Raw genomic sequence first — 16,378 nt, 5'->3', positions numbered from 1 at the left:
CCCCTCCCTGTCTCCTAGGTCATGTGGCTGGGTATCCATGGAACAGCTAGTTCCACTGCTAAAGACTAAAGCAAAGTTGGTGTTGAGCACCTCAGCCTTTTTCTCATCCTTTGTTACTAAGATTCCCTCTTTTTGTTGTTAATGAACTTATAGAAACATTTTTTATTATCCCCAACAGTAGTAGCTAGTTTGAGCTCTAGCTGCACTTTGGCTCTTCTAATTTTTGCCCTGCATAGGTTCACTTCATCTTTATAGACTTCATGAGTGACCTGTCCCCTCTTCCAAAGGTCATAGACTCTCTTTTTGTTCTTAAGGTCCAGCCAAAGGTCCCTATTTAGCCAGGCTGGTCTCCTACCCTGCTTACTGGTTTTCCAGCACATGGGGACAGCCTGCTCCTGTGCCTTTAATACTTCTTTCCTGAAGTATGTCCAACCTTCCTGGACTCCTTTATCCTTCAAGGCAGCCTCCCAAGGGACCTTGTCAATCAGTCTTCTGAGCAGGTCAAAGTTTGCCCTCCAGAAGTCTAAGTTGGCAGTTTTGCTAACCCCTCTCCTTGATTCTCCAAGGATCAAAAACTCAATCATCTCATGATCACTGTGCCCTAGATGGCCTCCAACCTTTACTTTCCCCACAAGATCTTCCCTGTTCACAAGAAGCAGGTCCAGGAGGGCACCTTTCTTAGTCGGCTCACTTATCAGCTGTGTGAGGAAGTTATCCTCCACACATTCCAGGAACCTCTTGGAATGTTCCCTCTCTGCTGTGTTGTACTCCCAGCAGACGTCTGGGAAGTTAAAGTCCCCCACAAGAACAATGGCAAGTAACTGGGAGATTCCTCCCAACTGCTTATAGAAAACTTCATCCACTTCACTGCTTTGGTTGGGAGGTCTATAGCAGACTCCCACAGCGGTATCAGCTTTATTGGCCCTTAACCTAATCCAAAGACTCTCAACCTCGTCGTGATTATACTTGATTTCCAAGCTCTCATAGTATTCTCTAACATACAGGGCCACTCCACCCCCTCTCCTTCCCTTTCTACCCCTCCTGAAGAGCTTGTAGCCATCAATTGTGGCACTCCAGTCATGTGATGCATCCCACCACGTTTCTGTGATAGCCACTATGTCATAGTTTTCCTGGTGTATCATGGCTTCAAGCTCCCCCTGTTTGTTGCTCATACTGCGTGCATTAGTATAGATGCACTTCAGATGAGCTAATGATCCCAACACCTTTTTGTGACTGTGGGCCCCATTTCCTACCAGACCCTTCTCAGGTGCTTCCATGATTTCTAAACATCTATCCTTTCTCTCAAATGAAATGACAGAGTGAGAGTCATCCCTAGTCCACCATCCTTCAAGCCCTGGCATGCTTCTCTTGGGCTTGTTCCTAACAGGCCCAGTTGTCTCCCCTTCCCCCTTCATATCTAGTTTAAAGCCCTGTCAGTGAGCCCTGCTAACTCCTGTCCCAAAAGCCTTTTGCCCCTCTGGGACAGGTGCATCCCACCTGCCACCAGCATGCCAGGTGTCTCGTATAGTAGCCCATGATAGAAAAACCCAAAGCCCTGCCTATGGCACCAGTCACATAGCCATGCATTGATCTGCAGACTCCTCTTGTTTATCTCTTCATCCTTTCTTGCAACAGGTATGGAGGCAAACGCTACTTGTGCTCCAGACCCCCTAACCAGCCGTCCCAGGGCCCCAAAGTCTTTCTTCATTGCTCTTGGACTCCTTGTAATAATTTAATCACTGCCAACCTGAAAAACCAGCAATGAATAGTAGTCTGAGGGTTTAACTAGGGTAGGGAGGTTTTTTGTACATCCTTGATCCTGGCACAAGGGATGCAGCAAACCTCCCTATGTAGCAAGTCTGGTCTACATATCGGACCTTCTGCTCCCTGCAGGATCGAGTCCCCTACAACAAGGACCCGCCTTTCTTTCTTTACTGCATTTGTTTTGATCAGTGGGGGCGTCTGGCTAGACTTAGATGACATCTCTGAGCTAGGAGAATTTTTGTTTTCACCATTATCCTGTTCCACTGTACCTGTTATTCAGTGGCACTTGGTAAGGTGTAGTCTTTTGGCAGATGTGCTTGCCCCGCCTCTTGCCTCGGGCAGGAACATCTTGCCCCTTGTCTTCCAGGGCATCACCTTGAGTTAGTCAGAGAGAGGACAGGGAGTTTAGAGTAGTAGGGACTCTCTCTACCTGTTGGGTTTCTAGTTTGGGAGGCAGGGATTGACTCCAAGTGTCTGTTTCCCCTCTCACACTTCCTGGTGGTCCTCAGCCTGCCTACTTCATCCCTGAGCTCCATTACTAAGCAGAGGAGTTCCTCCACCTGGGCACATCTCCCACAGGCATGCTCATCGCTACCTTCTGACAACGGTGTGTTAGCCGGGCACATCCTACAGCCTGACGCCTGGGTGCTGGCGTTTTCTCCGGAGAGCTCAGTCTGGGTAGCTGCGTCAGCCCCAGAGCGTGCAGAGCTGAGGGGTGCTATTGTCTTCTGCCGGGTGGACACCATTGCTAGCTCAGCGAATTAGCGGGTTGTTAGCACCCTGCCTGTGCAAACTGTCGTGACGGTGAGCGCGCCGGGTTCTGACCCCTGGACCACTGGGTCCTTCCCGCAGCCGTCGGGGCCGGGGCTGGAGCCCCCCCTTTTTGCTGCCGGTTGCCGGGGAAACCAAGTCGCTGCGGCTGAGGGGGAACAGCCGCTGCCGAGCCGCGAGTGGGCTGCCCCCCAAAACCACGGACTTTGGGACCCTGCCGAGGGGGAGCTGCCGACGCAGCTGCCTGCCAAGGAGAGGAGCCGCCGCTACCTGTTGAGAGGGGGGGTGTCGCGAGTTGATGCTAGGGGGGCTATCGCCTGTCAGGATGCTTTCGCGACTTCGCCCCCCCCAATTTGGAGGGGTTGCTGAATAAGACCGAGGGTCACACGTGGCGTTCGCTTCTCACAGAGGAACGGCCACTGCAGGACCATATTTTAGAGTGGTAGTTAGAATACATCCCCACCATGCTCACAAATTGCTACTGCGACCAATATTTAGTTTACGAATTAATCAGTTTATTAAGGGTTGACATAACTGTGGGATAAGGTTTAGGGAAAATGTACAAATGGCAAATGGCTACTAGGAATATATCAGGGAATGCAAAAAGTACTGTGCCCTTAAGGCGTTCTCTCCGAGAGAGGGTTGTGGCTCAAAGGAGAGGGAGGGAGGAGTTGAGCCCGGCAGGACAGTTAGAGAGTGTGTGTGTTTGTTTACCCTTCCCTAGCGTGTGGCTCCTGGGGTGCGGCTTCTTTTCCAGCTGGCAGGGCTCGGTAGCAGGTCCGTAGGGGCCGGCTTTCCAGTAAGAGGGGCAACCCCCCAGCAGCAGGCAGGCAGGCAGGCAGGCGGACGCGGCAGGCTCCTATTCCGGGGCAGAGTGGCAGGCGGACCGGGCAGGCAGCTACGGCAGGATCTCGAAATCCGTGGTTTCGGGGAGACAGCCCCTTGCGGCTCGGCAGCAGCGGCAGCTGTTTGGTTTCCCCAGCAATCAGCAGCAAAACGGGGTGGGGGGGCTCCGGCCCTGACCCCGACAGCTGCGGGAAGGACCCGGTGCTCCAGGGGTCAGAACCCCAGCACATAGGGGTCAGAATCCCTGCACGCTCACCGTTAAGGCTCAGGCTCGATCCCCGGGGCAGGCAAGCAAGCAGGCAGGCTGGCTAGCAGGCCCGGCAGAGTCCCTTCGTCAGGCTCCACAGCAAGGGGGTGTCCTGGTTTGAGCCAGGATAAAGCCAGTTTTTCTTTTGCTGATTCCTTTTTTTTCTTTTCAGTGAGCTTTCTTCAACTAGCAACTGCGTGTTCTGCTAGGTTGATAAGACACTGGAATGTTTTTATAATTGCTGGACCCTCAAGGTCGTGCCTTTGCTCTGCCGGCTCAGTCACTGCGGGGGGATTTGTGGCCCCCCTCGTGGGAGGCTGGGTTAGACGAACAGCAAAACTGGCCAGAGATATTCCATCCCATATATCTACGTAGGCTCGGGGGAAGGTCGGAGATGACAGAAGAAAACTTCCTTCCTTCCTGCTTCGCGCTCTCTCTGCTTTGCTTCGCCTCTCCGTCTCCCTTCCTTCTTCTCTCTCTCTCTCTCTCTCTCTCTCTCTCCCGTTCGTGGCCAGGGTCTGGGAAAACACCATCTGCCCATCATCGGCGACCCGTCGACCTCAAGCCCTCCTGACCCTCGTAACTCTCTGCCTTTCTCCAGGAGCAGCTTCGGGATTCCTCGAAATTGTCTCATCTGAGGGGAGTGTGGTGGGAGTTGCTGGGGGTGGGGGGAGGCAAGAGGCTTCTACCCACACCTTTGTATAATCACATATATATATATCCTCTCATATCACACATTAGTATTCTAATTAAAGCTGCACGGTTCAGTTTTCAATCTAGCCAAGTCTCTCTTTTTTTCTCTCTCTCCTTCCCTACCTGGGTGGGAAGGGGAGGGGATCGAGAGCATTGTTGTCAAACTGAGTCAAACGGTGACAGGGGGTGTCCCATGCAGGAAGCGTCCAAGCAGGCCTCGGTCCCACCTGCTAAACTCACTGCCTTTTTATACCCCCGTGACCCACCTGTCCAGCCAGTGTCACTTTCCAGAGCCAATTGGCATCCATGAGTCCCAAGTTAGGGAAGTAACTAGCAGGGGGAATGCATAACTTGGTGCCCATCCTTCCTGCCTTGTACCACATCTGTTGTTTTGCTTTTGTTTGTCTTTGAGCAGCAGGCCTAGTTTTGGTCTGTTAGCTGGGTATAATCAGCAGAAGGCCTTTGCTGACTTAAAAGGCTGTCGCGAGCCGGTACCGGGGGGCTCCCGGCTGTCAGGATACTTTTGCGACTCCCCCTCCCGATGTGGAGGGGTTTGTGAATGAGCCCGAGGGTCACACACGGTGCTGCCTCTCACGGAGGAATGGCCACCGTGGGACCGTATTTCAGGGTGGTAGTTAGAGAGCACCCCCCCACTCCACCACGCTCAGAAATTGCCTCTAAAGCCAAGATTTACTCCACAAACGAATAGGTTTATTAAGGGTTAACACAAACCGAGGAATGATGTTTAGGGACAATGCAAATGTGAATGGCTGCCAGGGATATCAATATGTGTGTAGTGAGAAAGTGTCCTTTAGGGAGGCAATGCAAAGGTGCTTTTAAGGGAGAGGGTTGAGGACCAAAGGGAGAAGGGAAGGAAACCCGACGCCGGTCCTCCTTAAGAGGTCGTGCTGTATGTGCGAGTATGAGGAAAGGAATGTGTGTGTGTGTGCCTGTGAGGTGATGTTACCCTCCGGCGGCTTGTCCAGCGTTGGTCGGTGGCCGGAAGGCAGGACGGCAGGTCCGTGGTGTCGGAGGGGCAGCCTCTCGGCAGCGGGTGCAGCGGCCGCTGGTTTCCCCTCCAGTGGCAGCAACACGGGGAGGGGGCTCCGGCCCCGACCCCAGGGCTCGGGAACCACGGCACGCTCGGCGCTGAGGCTCAGGCTGGACCCGGGGCAGGCAGGCAGGCAGGGTCCCAGCACCAGTGTCGGCAGCAGGGGGGTGTCCCACGCAGAAAGCGTCTGAACGGGCCTCAGGGAGGAGGGAAGGGCCCACCTGCTGCCCTCGCCCCTTTGATACCCCCTGACCCACCGGTCCAGTCAGTGTCACTGTCCAGAGCCAACGAGCGTCCATGAGCCCCACTTTAAGGCAGTGACTGCCAGGGGCACAGGATGGCTTGTCACCCATCCTTTCTGTCCTGGACCACAGCTGTTGTTTCGGGTTCAGTTGTCCTTGAGAAGCAAGTCTGTTTTAGTTCGTTAGCTGGGGATAATCAGGAGAGGCCTTCGCTGGCTTAAAAGACATTTTGTTTAGACTGATGTGGGGAAGAAAAGAACAGTTTCCCACATCTCACCCCGTGGCTTTTAAGGCAGCAAGTTGTAAAGTTAAGTTTTATGTGCATAAATGTATATTATATCTGGATTCCTGCCCAAATCCTTTTCCTCTTCCGTGGCGACTGCTAGCCACTGGAGAGGAACCGCCACCGCTGCTTTCATCGCGGGAACTGCATTCCTCCCCCCGTGGACCCGCTCGCTGGAAGAAAAAGCCTGGCACCAGAAGCTGCATATCCAAACGGGAGTGGCCAGATCTGTTTTCCACATTCTGTAAATTTCCTTCTTTCCTTTAATTTTTTCCAGAAGACCCCTAGTCATCCATGCAGGTCTCTTACCTCCTCTGCTTGATTTCTTTCTCATTGGGAGGCACCGGTTTTGAGCTTGGAGCAAATGGTGTTTGAAAGTTGCCCAGCTTTCATGGGCATCCATACCTTCCAGAGCCTCGACCCATGGTATTCCACTGAGCCAATCTTTGAAGAGGTTAAATTTTGCATTCCTGAAGTCCAGGGTTGTAGTCTTGCTCATTTCTCTCCTACTTTCACACAAAATAATAAATTCCACCATTTTGTGGTCACTACAGATAAGTTTGCCCCCAACCTTCATGTCCCCAACAAGACCCCCTTTGTTTGTTAGTACCAGGTCTAGCAGTGCACTGCCCTTCATAGGTTCCTCAACCACCTGCATCAGAAAGCTGTCATCAACACTCTGCAGGAACCTTCTGGACTGTACGTGCCTGGCTGTGTTGCCTTTCCAGCAAATACCTGGGTGATTGAAATCCCCTATGAGAACCAAGGCCTGTGATCATGAGTCTACTTTCAGCTGCCTGTAAAAGGTCCCATCAACTTCCTCGTCTTGATCAGGTGGCCTGTAGTAGACACCCACAATAGTGTCATGCATGTTGACCTGCCCCTTAATTCTCACCCATAAGCTCTCAACATGTTCTTCCTTCTACCCTGGCCAGAGTTTGGTACATTCCAGGTGCTCTTTCACATAAAGAGCCACTCTACCACCTTGCTTTGATGACCTATCTTTCCTGAACAGTACATAGCCATCCATGATAACACTCCAATCACCTGAGCTATCCCACCATGTCTGAGTGATTGCAATGAGATCATAGCTGTGCGACCACACACAGATCTCTAGTTCTTCCTGTTTATTCCCCATGCATTAGTGTATAAGCACTAAGGGAAAAATACTAGTATGCTGCCCCACAAGTGCTGAGCCACAACACCCAAGCACCTCTCTAGCAAGCCCAGCTGTATCCCCATTCCCCTTCGAATCTGGTTTAAAGCTCTCTGGATGAGCCCTGGTGACTTCCTCTTGTTGCCCTCAGGCTCATTTCCAGTGAGCCTGGTTTTATCCCCTACGCTCTTCAAGCCTAGTTTAAAGCCCTCTAGTGGCAGAGATGGTAGGTTGTGTGTTGTGGGTTTTTTTGGGGTGTGGTTTTGTGTTGGGTTTTTTGTTAGCTGTTTTTTTGTTTTGGTTTGTTTTTTTGTGGTTGAACTCTGTGACCTCAGATGTCCTTTCCAACCATGACTATTCTGTGATTCTGTGACTGCTTTAATTATTTAGTGAGCTCAAATAGGAAGCCCGAATTGTCCAGGAATTGTAGAAGCCATTACAGAATGGCCAGAAGGCACCCACTTTGGAATGCTGCCACAAGAAGTGGTGAGATAGGCTCAAGAAGCTCCACCATATGATCACCTACCAGAGGATGAGAAACTATTTGCTCTTTTTACTGATAGCTCCTGTCATCTTGTAGGGAACCACTGGAAGTGGAAAGCTGCCATGTGGAGTCCTACATGACTAGTTGCACAAGCAGCTGAAGGAGAAGGTGAATCGAGTCAATTTGTAGAGGTAAAAGCCATCCAGCTGGCTTTGGACATTGCCCAGTCCAGAAAGTCTCTCTCTCCTTATTCTCTCTCCTTTCTCTACCTGGCTGGGAGAGGGAGGGGATCGAGAGCATTATTGTCACTGGTTTAATTGCCGTGATAAAAGGTCATGCTTAGAATCGCTATTTATAGGGTCCGATATAATTGACTTTTGTCAGGTACTTTTCCATTTTGGCCAAACTTGGATGGTGAAATATTCCAATGCTCTCCTCTAGTTGTGTAGACTCAGAACTTGATAAATTTTGGAGTTCTGGTATCACCCCCTCTTGGGCCATGACCCATGTGCAGACATATTAGGCTGTCAGGAGGTGATTGACTGTCCTTACTTTTCTAGTTGATCAAAGGGGAAGCAGGAGCCAGGTGCATCAAGGGAGTACCTCAATGCTCTGGTCTGCTGCCTATGATCTAGATATCCTTGTTGGCCCCAAAAAATAGGGGGAGCAGGCACCAGGTATGTCAAGGAGATCTCTCAACACTCTGGTACACTGCCTATCGCAATCCATGCCTGACTTTTCCCAGGTTGTGTGTGTGTAGCCTGGGGGGAGGGGAAATCGCACCAAGTACCGAGTGGCCTAGGAATGGGGTGGGGTGCACCACCACACCCCCTGCAGCCCTTGGAGGACCCCACACCAGAGCAGATGTATGCACCCAAAGGAGGCTATGACCCTGTGGAGCACTCGTGCTGTAGCACGCTCCTGGCAGGACCTGTGGCCCCATGAAGAGAGAAGCCCATGCCAGAGCAGGTTTGAGTTGTGACCCCGTCGGGGAATCATGCTGGAGCAGTCTGTTCCTGAATGACTGCACCCTGTGGAAGGAACCCATGCTGGAGCAGTTAGTGAAGAACTGCAGCCTGTGTGAAGGACTCACACTGGAGAAGTTTGTGGAGGACTGTCTCCCATGGGAGGGACCCCACAGTGGATCAGGGGAAGAGGGCGAGGAGGGAAGGAGTGGCAGACACAATGTGTGATGAACTGACTGCAACCCCCACTCCCTGTCCCTCTGTGCTGATTGGGTGGGAGGAGGTAGAGAAAACTGGGAGTGAAGTTAAGCCCAGGGAGAAGGGAGGGATGGGGGGGAAGGTGTTTTAAGATTTAGTTTTATTTCTCATCACCCTTCTTTGATTTGATTGGCAATAAATGAAAATAATTTCCCCAATTCGAGTCTGTTTTGTCCATGATGGTAATTGCTGAGTGATCTCCCTGTCCTTATGTCATCCCATGAGCCTTTCATTATATTTTGTCTCCCTTGTCCAGCTGAGGAGGGGGAGTGATAGAGCGGCTTGGTGGATACCTGGCATCCAGCCAAGGTCAATCCACCATACTTTTTCTAGAAGAAATTTTGTTTTTCATGGCACAATGATGTCATCAGAAGATATAAAACAGCACAGCCACTCTGAAATGGGAAAATAATTTCACTTGCTTTCAACAAGTTGGACTGAAACTTGATTTATATTATTTGTTTCTGTATTTATACATAATACAAAAAAAAAAAAATCAATGCCAAGGTAAGAAAGAATGAAGTGAATGAAGTGCACTGCATGATATTGACCCCCTATGCAACACATGCCATAGGCTTTTACAGAGATTCTTACATTAATCCATAACTTCTAAATGAACTAGAACATCACAATGCAGGGTTTTCAAATAATAGAGGATACATTATGCGCTTAAGCAATTATAATACGTATTTCTGATCTCTTTAAAAAACTTATTGCTATTCTAAATTTCATCTGATTTCATCTTCAGCTGATGATCTAGTTATAAGCTGTACATGATAGAACTCCGTATCATCAGAAACTTCTCTGCATAAAACGGTCAAGTTCTTTCTTAATCTCCTTTTACATTAGGCTGTAAGCTTGGTTGGTTTGTGTAGGGCTGGCTTTCTGCACCTAGAAAAACTCATGTTTATACGCTTTTAAGTTAATCAGTACAGATTTTTAAAGTGCTGACATCCAAACTGGATATTGTATCTAGTAATAGTTTTACAGAGGGAAATACCATACACAATGTGTTCTAATGCATATTGCTATACAGGTTCAGTCAAGGATTTAGCTTTTTCTAATCACTTCTTTGCATTATTTGGTTTAGATATTAGCTACAATCGTTAAATTTCCTTACAGAGTCTCTGTTTGCTGAAATGTTACCTTACAGTAGAAGCATGACCTAGTTCTTTAATCCTAAAAAAGATTATGCATCTAGCAATGTAAAAGCACATCCATCTAAAAGCTGATGTCCTAATTTTCCATTTCACCAGCATTTCCAGACTATTGAGTTTTGCTTTGTATCTTGAGAATGGATCCTGTGAGGTGCTGTCAGTCCTCTGAATTATACTAGATCTGCCATTACGTTTTGAGATCTAATAGATCACTAATTTTGAAAATCTTCATTATGGACTGAATTCTTTTAATGTAGTTTGCCTCACATCTTTCATATTTCTTAACTTTTCTGGACTTCAGGCTTTCTTGTTTGAATACAGACACTTTATAAAAGCAGATGTTGTAACATCTGTTTGTTATACCTTTTGAGAGAAATCTAATACATTTTATCTTTGTTTTTTAAAATAGCTGTTTCTTTTGCTGTGAATTCTGCTTAGCTAGCAGAAGGAGCTAAGGCATAAATCAATTAGAAACTTGGTCATGTGTTTTCTTTCATGTGGGGTCTTTCAGAGACAGGATACTTCATCTTACTTTCAATTCATTAACAGCCTGTACTGAATTCCATATTAATGCTTCCATGTTAGCAATTTTTCATATTTGTTTTTAAAGACACTGTAACTTTCACATTTAACCCATTTAGCCTTTCAGAAAAGATTATTTAGTTTGCTACAACTTTGATTTTAAAAAAATAATTAATAAGTACACATTTAAAATGTTCATTTTGGCTATATAAAAACTGTTGTTCAGTTACACTGGCACTTATGATTTTATTTGTTGGAGTGTAGATTAGAAAGGACCTGTATGCTACTCAAGTATTTCCACATACTGTAAATACAATTGCTCCTGTTTTTTGCATATATCAGTGAGAGAGATTCAGTATCATTAATTTTTTTTAATGCTTAAATCCAAGTTATAGAAGAAAAATATAACACTTGTGAATAATGTGCTTGCAATCACTGCCTTTCTTCTGACAATTTTTTTATATTTAAAAATGTTTCATAAGAGGACATTCTATTATTTTTTCCAGCATCTTCTGGTACTTGACCGCAACTGTTCTTGACAAGCTCAAACTTCCTAATTGAAATTCCAAAAGAGAGAAGCTCTGAATTCCTTTAAGAAAAGTCTTAAATGTTTTAAGAACTGATTATTGTCCAAAATGTTTTGCAATTGCATGTGGACTATTTCATTAGGATTGGTGACTTTTATTTAATATGCACATCATCCATAGAGACCTGACTCTTAAAGTATACAGTGTGATACTCTGGACTTCCCTTGATTTTGTTTTGGTTTTTTTCACTGTGAAGTGAGTTTGATTTTTCAGCATTTACTATGAATTTTTCTTCTGCAGTGTTTTTAGCATAAACTTTCAGCTTCTTCAAATCTCATTCAGTTGAATGTGATTATTTATAACAAAAATTTTAACAGAGTTTGAGAGGCAAATGGGTTAAATTAAAATTAATTGAAAATATTAAAGGAAGTACCAGAACTGTATGAATAAAATAATTTGTGCATTTTATAATTGTGTCATTTCTTTTTTTTTTTTTAATAGGGAGTGTCCAGATACTGACTCAGTTGTAAGTAGACTTATTTCCAATACAAATGCATATGCTAACATTGTCAAACACTACAGTCTGATGAAACTTGACTTGTATACATTACCTGCAACGTGTTATTTATGTGATAGAGGATTTAATATTTCAATAACATAGTTGAAGCGTAAATTTTGCTCAGAACATAATATTTAGCAGTATATAAAAATATGTCAGTAATACATTTATATTTCCTAGCAGTCTTAAGTTTTAAACAAGGTGTTTTTATTGCAATTATGTGCTACTTTGTTTTGCAAGTTAATAGTTTAGATTGTTTGACTAATAGATTCTAAGTAAGAAAAGGTTCTGAGAATCCATCTTTGCATCATCATGGTCCTCTGCTTACTACTGTCTCATTGGAGAACCCTTCTAATAATAATGGGGTTCTGCAGAATTGCTGGCAATAGTGTGTAAGAATATCCTTTTTGAAATAAGACTTTAAATGCAGTATCTCAATGCAATTTATTCATTATTTGTTTTTCTTTGCTCTCAGTTTGATCTGTGATACATCTTACAATTTTATTTATTAAATTCAAATAAGTGATAGTTGGAAATGAGATTGGTGTGTTAATGCTTTTTTATTTCCTTCATTGAGCATTTTCTTTTTATTTAAACATGTATGCTGTCTTGAATAATATGTAACGGAGATTGCAGTTCTCTATAGCTACAGTAGTGAATAATTTAGAGAACTATTTAAATTACTTTCTGCAGACTTATTTAGTTTTCAGTTAATTTATTTAGATGGCAATTATATTAAACAATTTACATTTCCATGGTCACCTGTTTTGTGGATTTTCTTCTTTGCATTTAATATCTGGGAGTTTTAGTACCTGATATTAAAACTTATTTTGAAAAACTTGTTTTAAAATATCTAGTAGAATCATTCTTCTAAATAAGGAAAATTAAGTTTTGCCACATAATAGAACTATATGTACATGAACAGCTTTATAAGCATAATTTGAGACAGTTATTTTATCCTGTACAAAGTCATGTTGATTTGGAGCACATTTATTGGGTACGTTTACATTAAATTAACTTTAGAATCTTCCCATAATGATCAGGTTTTTCACTGAAATAATGTCTTTTGACAGTTCAGTTGGGCAATGAAGCTGGCAAAGGGTCTAGAGGACAAGTCTAATGAGGAGCATCTAAGGGAACTGGGGTTGTTTAGTCTGGAGAAAAGGAGGCTGAGGGGAGACCTTATTGCTCTCTACAACTACCTGAAAGGAGGTTGTAGCGAGGTGGGGGTTGGGCTCTTTTCCCAGGTAACAAGTGATAGGAAGAGAGGAAACGGCCTCAAGTTGCACCAGGGGAGGTTTAGATTGGATATGAGGAAAAATTTATTTACTGAAAGGGTTCTCAGGCACTGGAACAGGCTGCCTAGGGAAGTGGTTGAGTCACCATCCCTGGAGATAGTTAAAAGGCATGTAAACAATGCGCTTAGGGACATGGTTTAATGGTGGACTTGGCAGTACTGGGTTAATGGTTGGAAATTATGATATTAAAGATCTTTCCCAACCAAAACAATTCTATGATTCAGGTTGAGTCATGGGAGTGAAGCACAGCTGGGTTTGATGTACAGTTTTTATTTTCTTCCTTGCTTATTTTGGTCTCTACATTGAAAAAGAACAAACAAAAAACAAATTAAACTGTAAATGTGTCTGACATTCTGGCTGCATGAGGCACACCATAGGATATTTTAATTGTTCTGTCTAGATGTAATTTATATATGGTCAAAAAAAGGCCTAATTTTCATAGTGTCTAACAACAAAACTAATACTTTTGTTGCATTCTCTTTTTTTATGCCCAACATTTTATGAATGCATTTTGAATTTAAAATGTGGTCTATCATTTCTTCCTGTTTTCACAAACAACAGTAGAATACTTTAATAGCAGAAGCTATTACTGTGCTTCTCATGAAAAATTATGCAGTATACCATAGATGAGATTAATTTCACCCCTTACAAACAAGCACCCCAGAGTGCTTTTACATTTTAACACTGGCATTCTCTTTTGGAAGGTCTCATTTCAAATGTTTTTCTTTTACCTTAACATTTCCTTTGTTTCATTTTTCAAACTTGATCTAAATAGTTCTAGCCATCTATATTGTTATCTCTTTGAGATCTTGTTTTATATGCATTTTTGCAATAATTTATACATTTCAAGAAATTTAACTCAGAAAAGTATTATAGAAATTTTTTTTTTAAATTTAAAGCAACTATAATTTCTGTTATGTAATGTTTAGTTCTGACATATTTTGAATAGTTGTTGTTGATACGGGGTACAAGGCTTTGTAGACACAGTATAAGACAGGAGTACTTTGAATACCTGATTTTAACTTTTGGGTTAATAGGCACCCTAAGGAGAGGAAGCTGAGGATATTGTATACCTCTATCTTAACCTAAGGATATACTTGATTCAAATTTACATCTCAAATATGTCAAAAGCAGAGAGGCTCTTTTTTCTCCTGTTCAGGTTATGAGATGAGCTTCAACTGCTTACTTTGAGTTAGCTCTGGTCCTTGTCTGGATCTACAGGAAGTCAGTCCAGTTCAGTAAAATGGTAGAAAGTTCATCTGGCAAAAAAAGAAACTGAAGTGTTCAGCTCAGCGGCATCTTGAAGCATACTCTGAGGAAAATTTGTTAAGTTCTCATAGCCACTGTAGATATCCCAGAAGAAGAGAAAATGGGCAGAAATCAAACTGAAGTGCAGTTAAGGTTCTTTGCTTCTTGACCCATTGACCAAGCTTTGAGCAGTACTAATGTTGCTGTGGAATGGCCAAATGAAGTAGCTAGACTGCAGCATGCTCCACACGGATCCTCTCTTGTCCTTTGTATGTACGTCAGATAAACCAATGGTATGGTTATGATGTGGCTTTTTCCATTGCTTTTTGGATGCCAGATGGGACAGAGCAAGGAAACTGAGTCAAAGTATTGACTGAAACTCTAAAAATAAGTTTTGGGAATAGAATGCTCAATCCTCGTGCTTTTTGTATAGGCAGTTTTACTTTGTTATTTATTATGTCTTTGTGTTTTATTTCTTTAAAAAAATTATTAACCCCAGAAAGTTTGTAGAATATGCAAAGACAGAGTTATAAACCCTAATTTTTAATGTATATTTAAATCTATATAATACCTGAATCCATAATATGTTGTATTACATCTGCAAACACAGGGGAAACTGTGGTTTTTATGGTTATATGTTTAATTGCTTGATAGGACCTCTGAGAATGTGAAACCATCTTCCTAGGAAGTCCACCTTTCCAGTGACTTCCAGAAAGTTCAAGTCACATCCACATTGAGCTTATTTTTACTGCAAATACTACAAACAGCTAGACCTTCATCCCCAATCATATTAATTACTACTTCTTATAGAAACCCAAAATTTTAAAATATCTTCCTCTGTTGAAGTTCAAAAATAATATATGTATACAGGATGGTTGTGGTTTTTTCCTCCATTCAGCATGGTAGGCAAATCAGGTCTTGTCTGTGTTGTGTGCCTAGTACTTAAAAGATGCGCTGTGATCCACCATATAACGTTGTTCTGTCTTTGTATGAGTGTGGAGAAGGGAGTAAGAAATAGTCAAGTAAATGTAAATGCCTTCATTAACATGAGCTTTGTGATTATGTATCTCACCTGAAAGACTGTCTTCTACTGCTATTACAAAATGTAGATTAGTAAATAAAATTCTGATGTTTCAGAAAGCAGAACTGCCCAACTGTTCAAAATGTTGAAAACAATCTTTTGAAATTTCTACTTAACTTGTAAGTAAGATTTTGGGGTACCATTTTGCTTGTATTTGCACAATTTTTCTTTGTCATTACAAAGGTGCATTAAGTATCTCTTTGTCATATTAATAAGAAATGTATAACTGGTGAAATTTTGAAGACATCTGGGTTGGTTTTTTTTGTAATAAACTCGCTGTAGCATCTCAGCAGTTCACATAGACTAACTAAGCACGCAAAGTCATGAGTGGGCTTTTTCTGTTTTGAATGGGGAAAAGTATCTATCCCTTTATATACTTGCCCTGGTTTGAGCCAGGGTGAAGTGAATTTTCTCTTTGCTGATTTTTTTTTTTCAGTGAACTTTTTTTAGCAGCACCAGTGGACTGATAATAACTAAGGACACTTCTGAAAGAGTGCAGAAGCTCAGGTCTGTAGTTCCCCTGCTCCATGGGGGAGCAGACTAGACTGAAGGCAGGATCAGCAAATCAGAATATTCCCTTCTCATAATATTTTCTCTATTTGACTTTCAGTATAGGTTAAGACATTACAGAAGTCAAGCCTTTTGTTTCCTTTTTCTCTCTCTTTTTCTGCTTACTGTCGCTTCTATTGCCCTCTCTTTTGTCTCTCTCTCTCTTTTTTCTCCATTTTTCTTCATAGCTGACATCCGAGGACCCCATCCATGTGCCCAGACGCTCTCCCCTTCAGCTGGGAGTAGTTACTGTGAGAGTCGTTGGGGAAGGAGGGAGGGGATTGGGTTTTGCACATCCCTTTATAAATATATATATTCCCTTATCACTAATAATCATTTTTTTTTTCCACTTTTCAAGCCTCTCTTTCATTTTTCTCCCTCTTTTCCCTACCTTGGGGGAGGGGGGAGGAGGGGGAGGGAGGGGGGGATGGAGAGCATTATTGTTATTGGTTTGACTGCCAACCCGGAGCCAAACCGTGACAGTACTATATATATTAGTGTGGGTTTTTGCACATTTTTTAAATTTAGATGATCATATTAGAGAATTGTTTCTCTCTGTCCCAAAGCACTCTTATGAAACTAAGTGCTTACCTAAGAATTCTAAATTATTTTAAACATATTTATCACAGAATCACAGAGTATTAGGCATTGGAAGGGACCTCTGAAGATCATCGAGT

At 43.7% G+C, this 16,378-nt stretch overlaps 1 protein-coding gene across 8 annotated transcripts in view; it reads left to right on the top strand.

The window, feature by feature from the left end:
- The window catches only part of LOC127395163 (F-BAR domain only protein 2-like), a 148,043-nt gene that overhangs the window by 65,034 nt on the left and 66,631 nt on the right, over positions 1 to 16,378 (top strand). For 6 of the 8 annotated variants that reach the window (XM_051641660.1, XM_051641661.1, XM_051641658.1 and 3 more), the window contains 2 exons: positions 11,468 to 11,492; positions 15,890 to 15,952. In XM_051641660.1, coding sequence (XP_051497620.1) covers positions 11,468 to 11,492; positions 15,890 to 15,952 — 88 coding nt within the window. The remainder of the gene's footprint in view (positions 1 to 11,467; positions 11,493 to 15,889; positions 15,953 to 16,378) is intronic. The other 2 variants (XM_051641662.1, XM_051641659.1) reach the window with 1 other exon arrangement.

This window comes from Apus apus, chromosome W (genome assembly GCF_020740795.1).
Source record: "Apus apus isolate bApuApu2 chromosome W, bApuApu2.pri.cur, whole genome shotgun sequence".
Lineage (NCBI taxonomy): Eukaryota > Metazoa > Chordata > Aves > Apodiformes > Apodidae > Apus > Apus apus.
The sequence above is the reverse complement of the archived record's forward strand: the minus strand, read 5'-3'. Positions and strand labels throughout refer to the sequence as shown.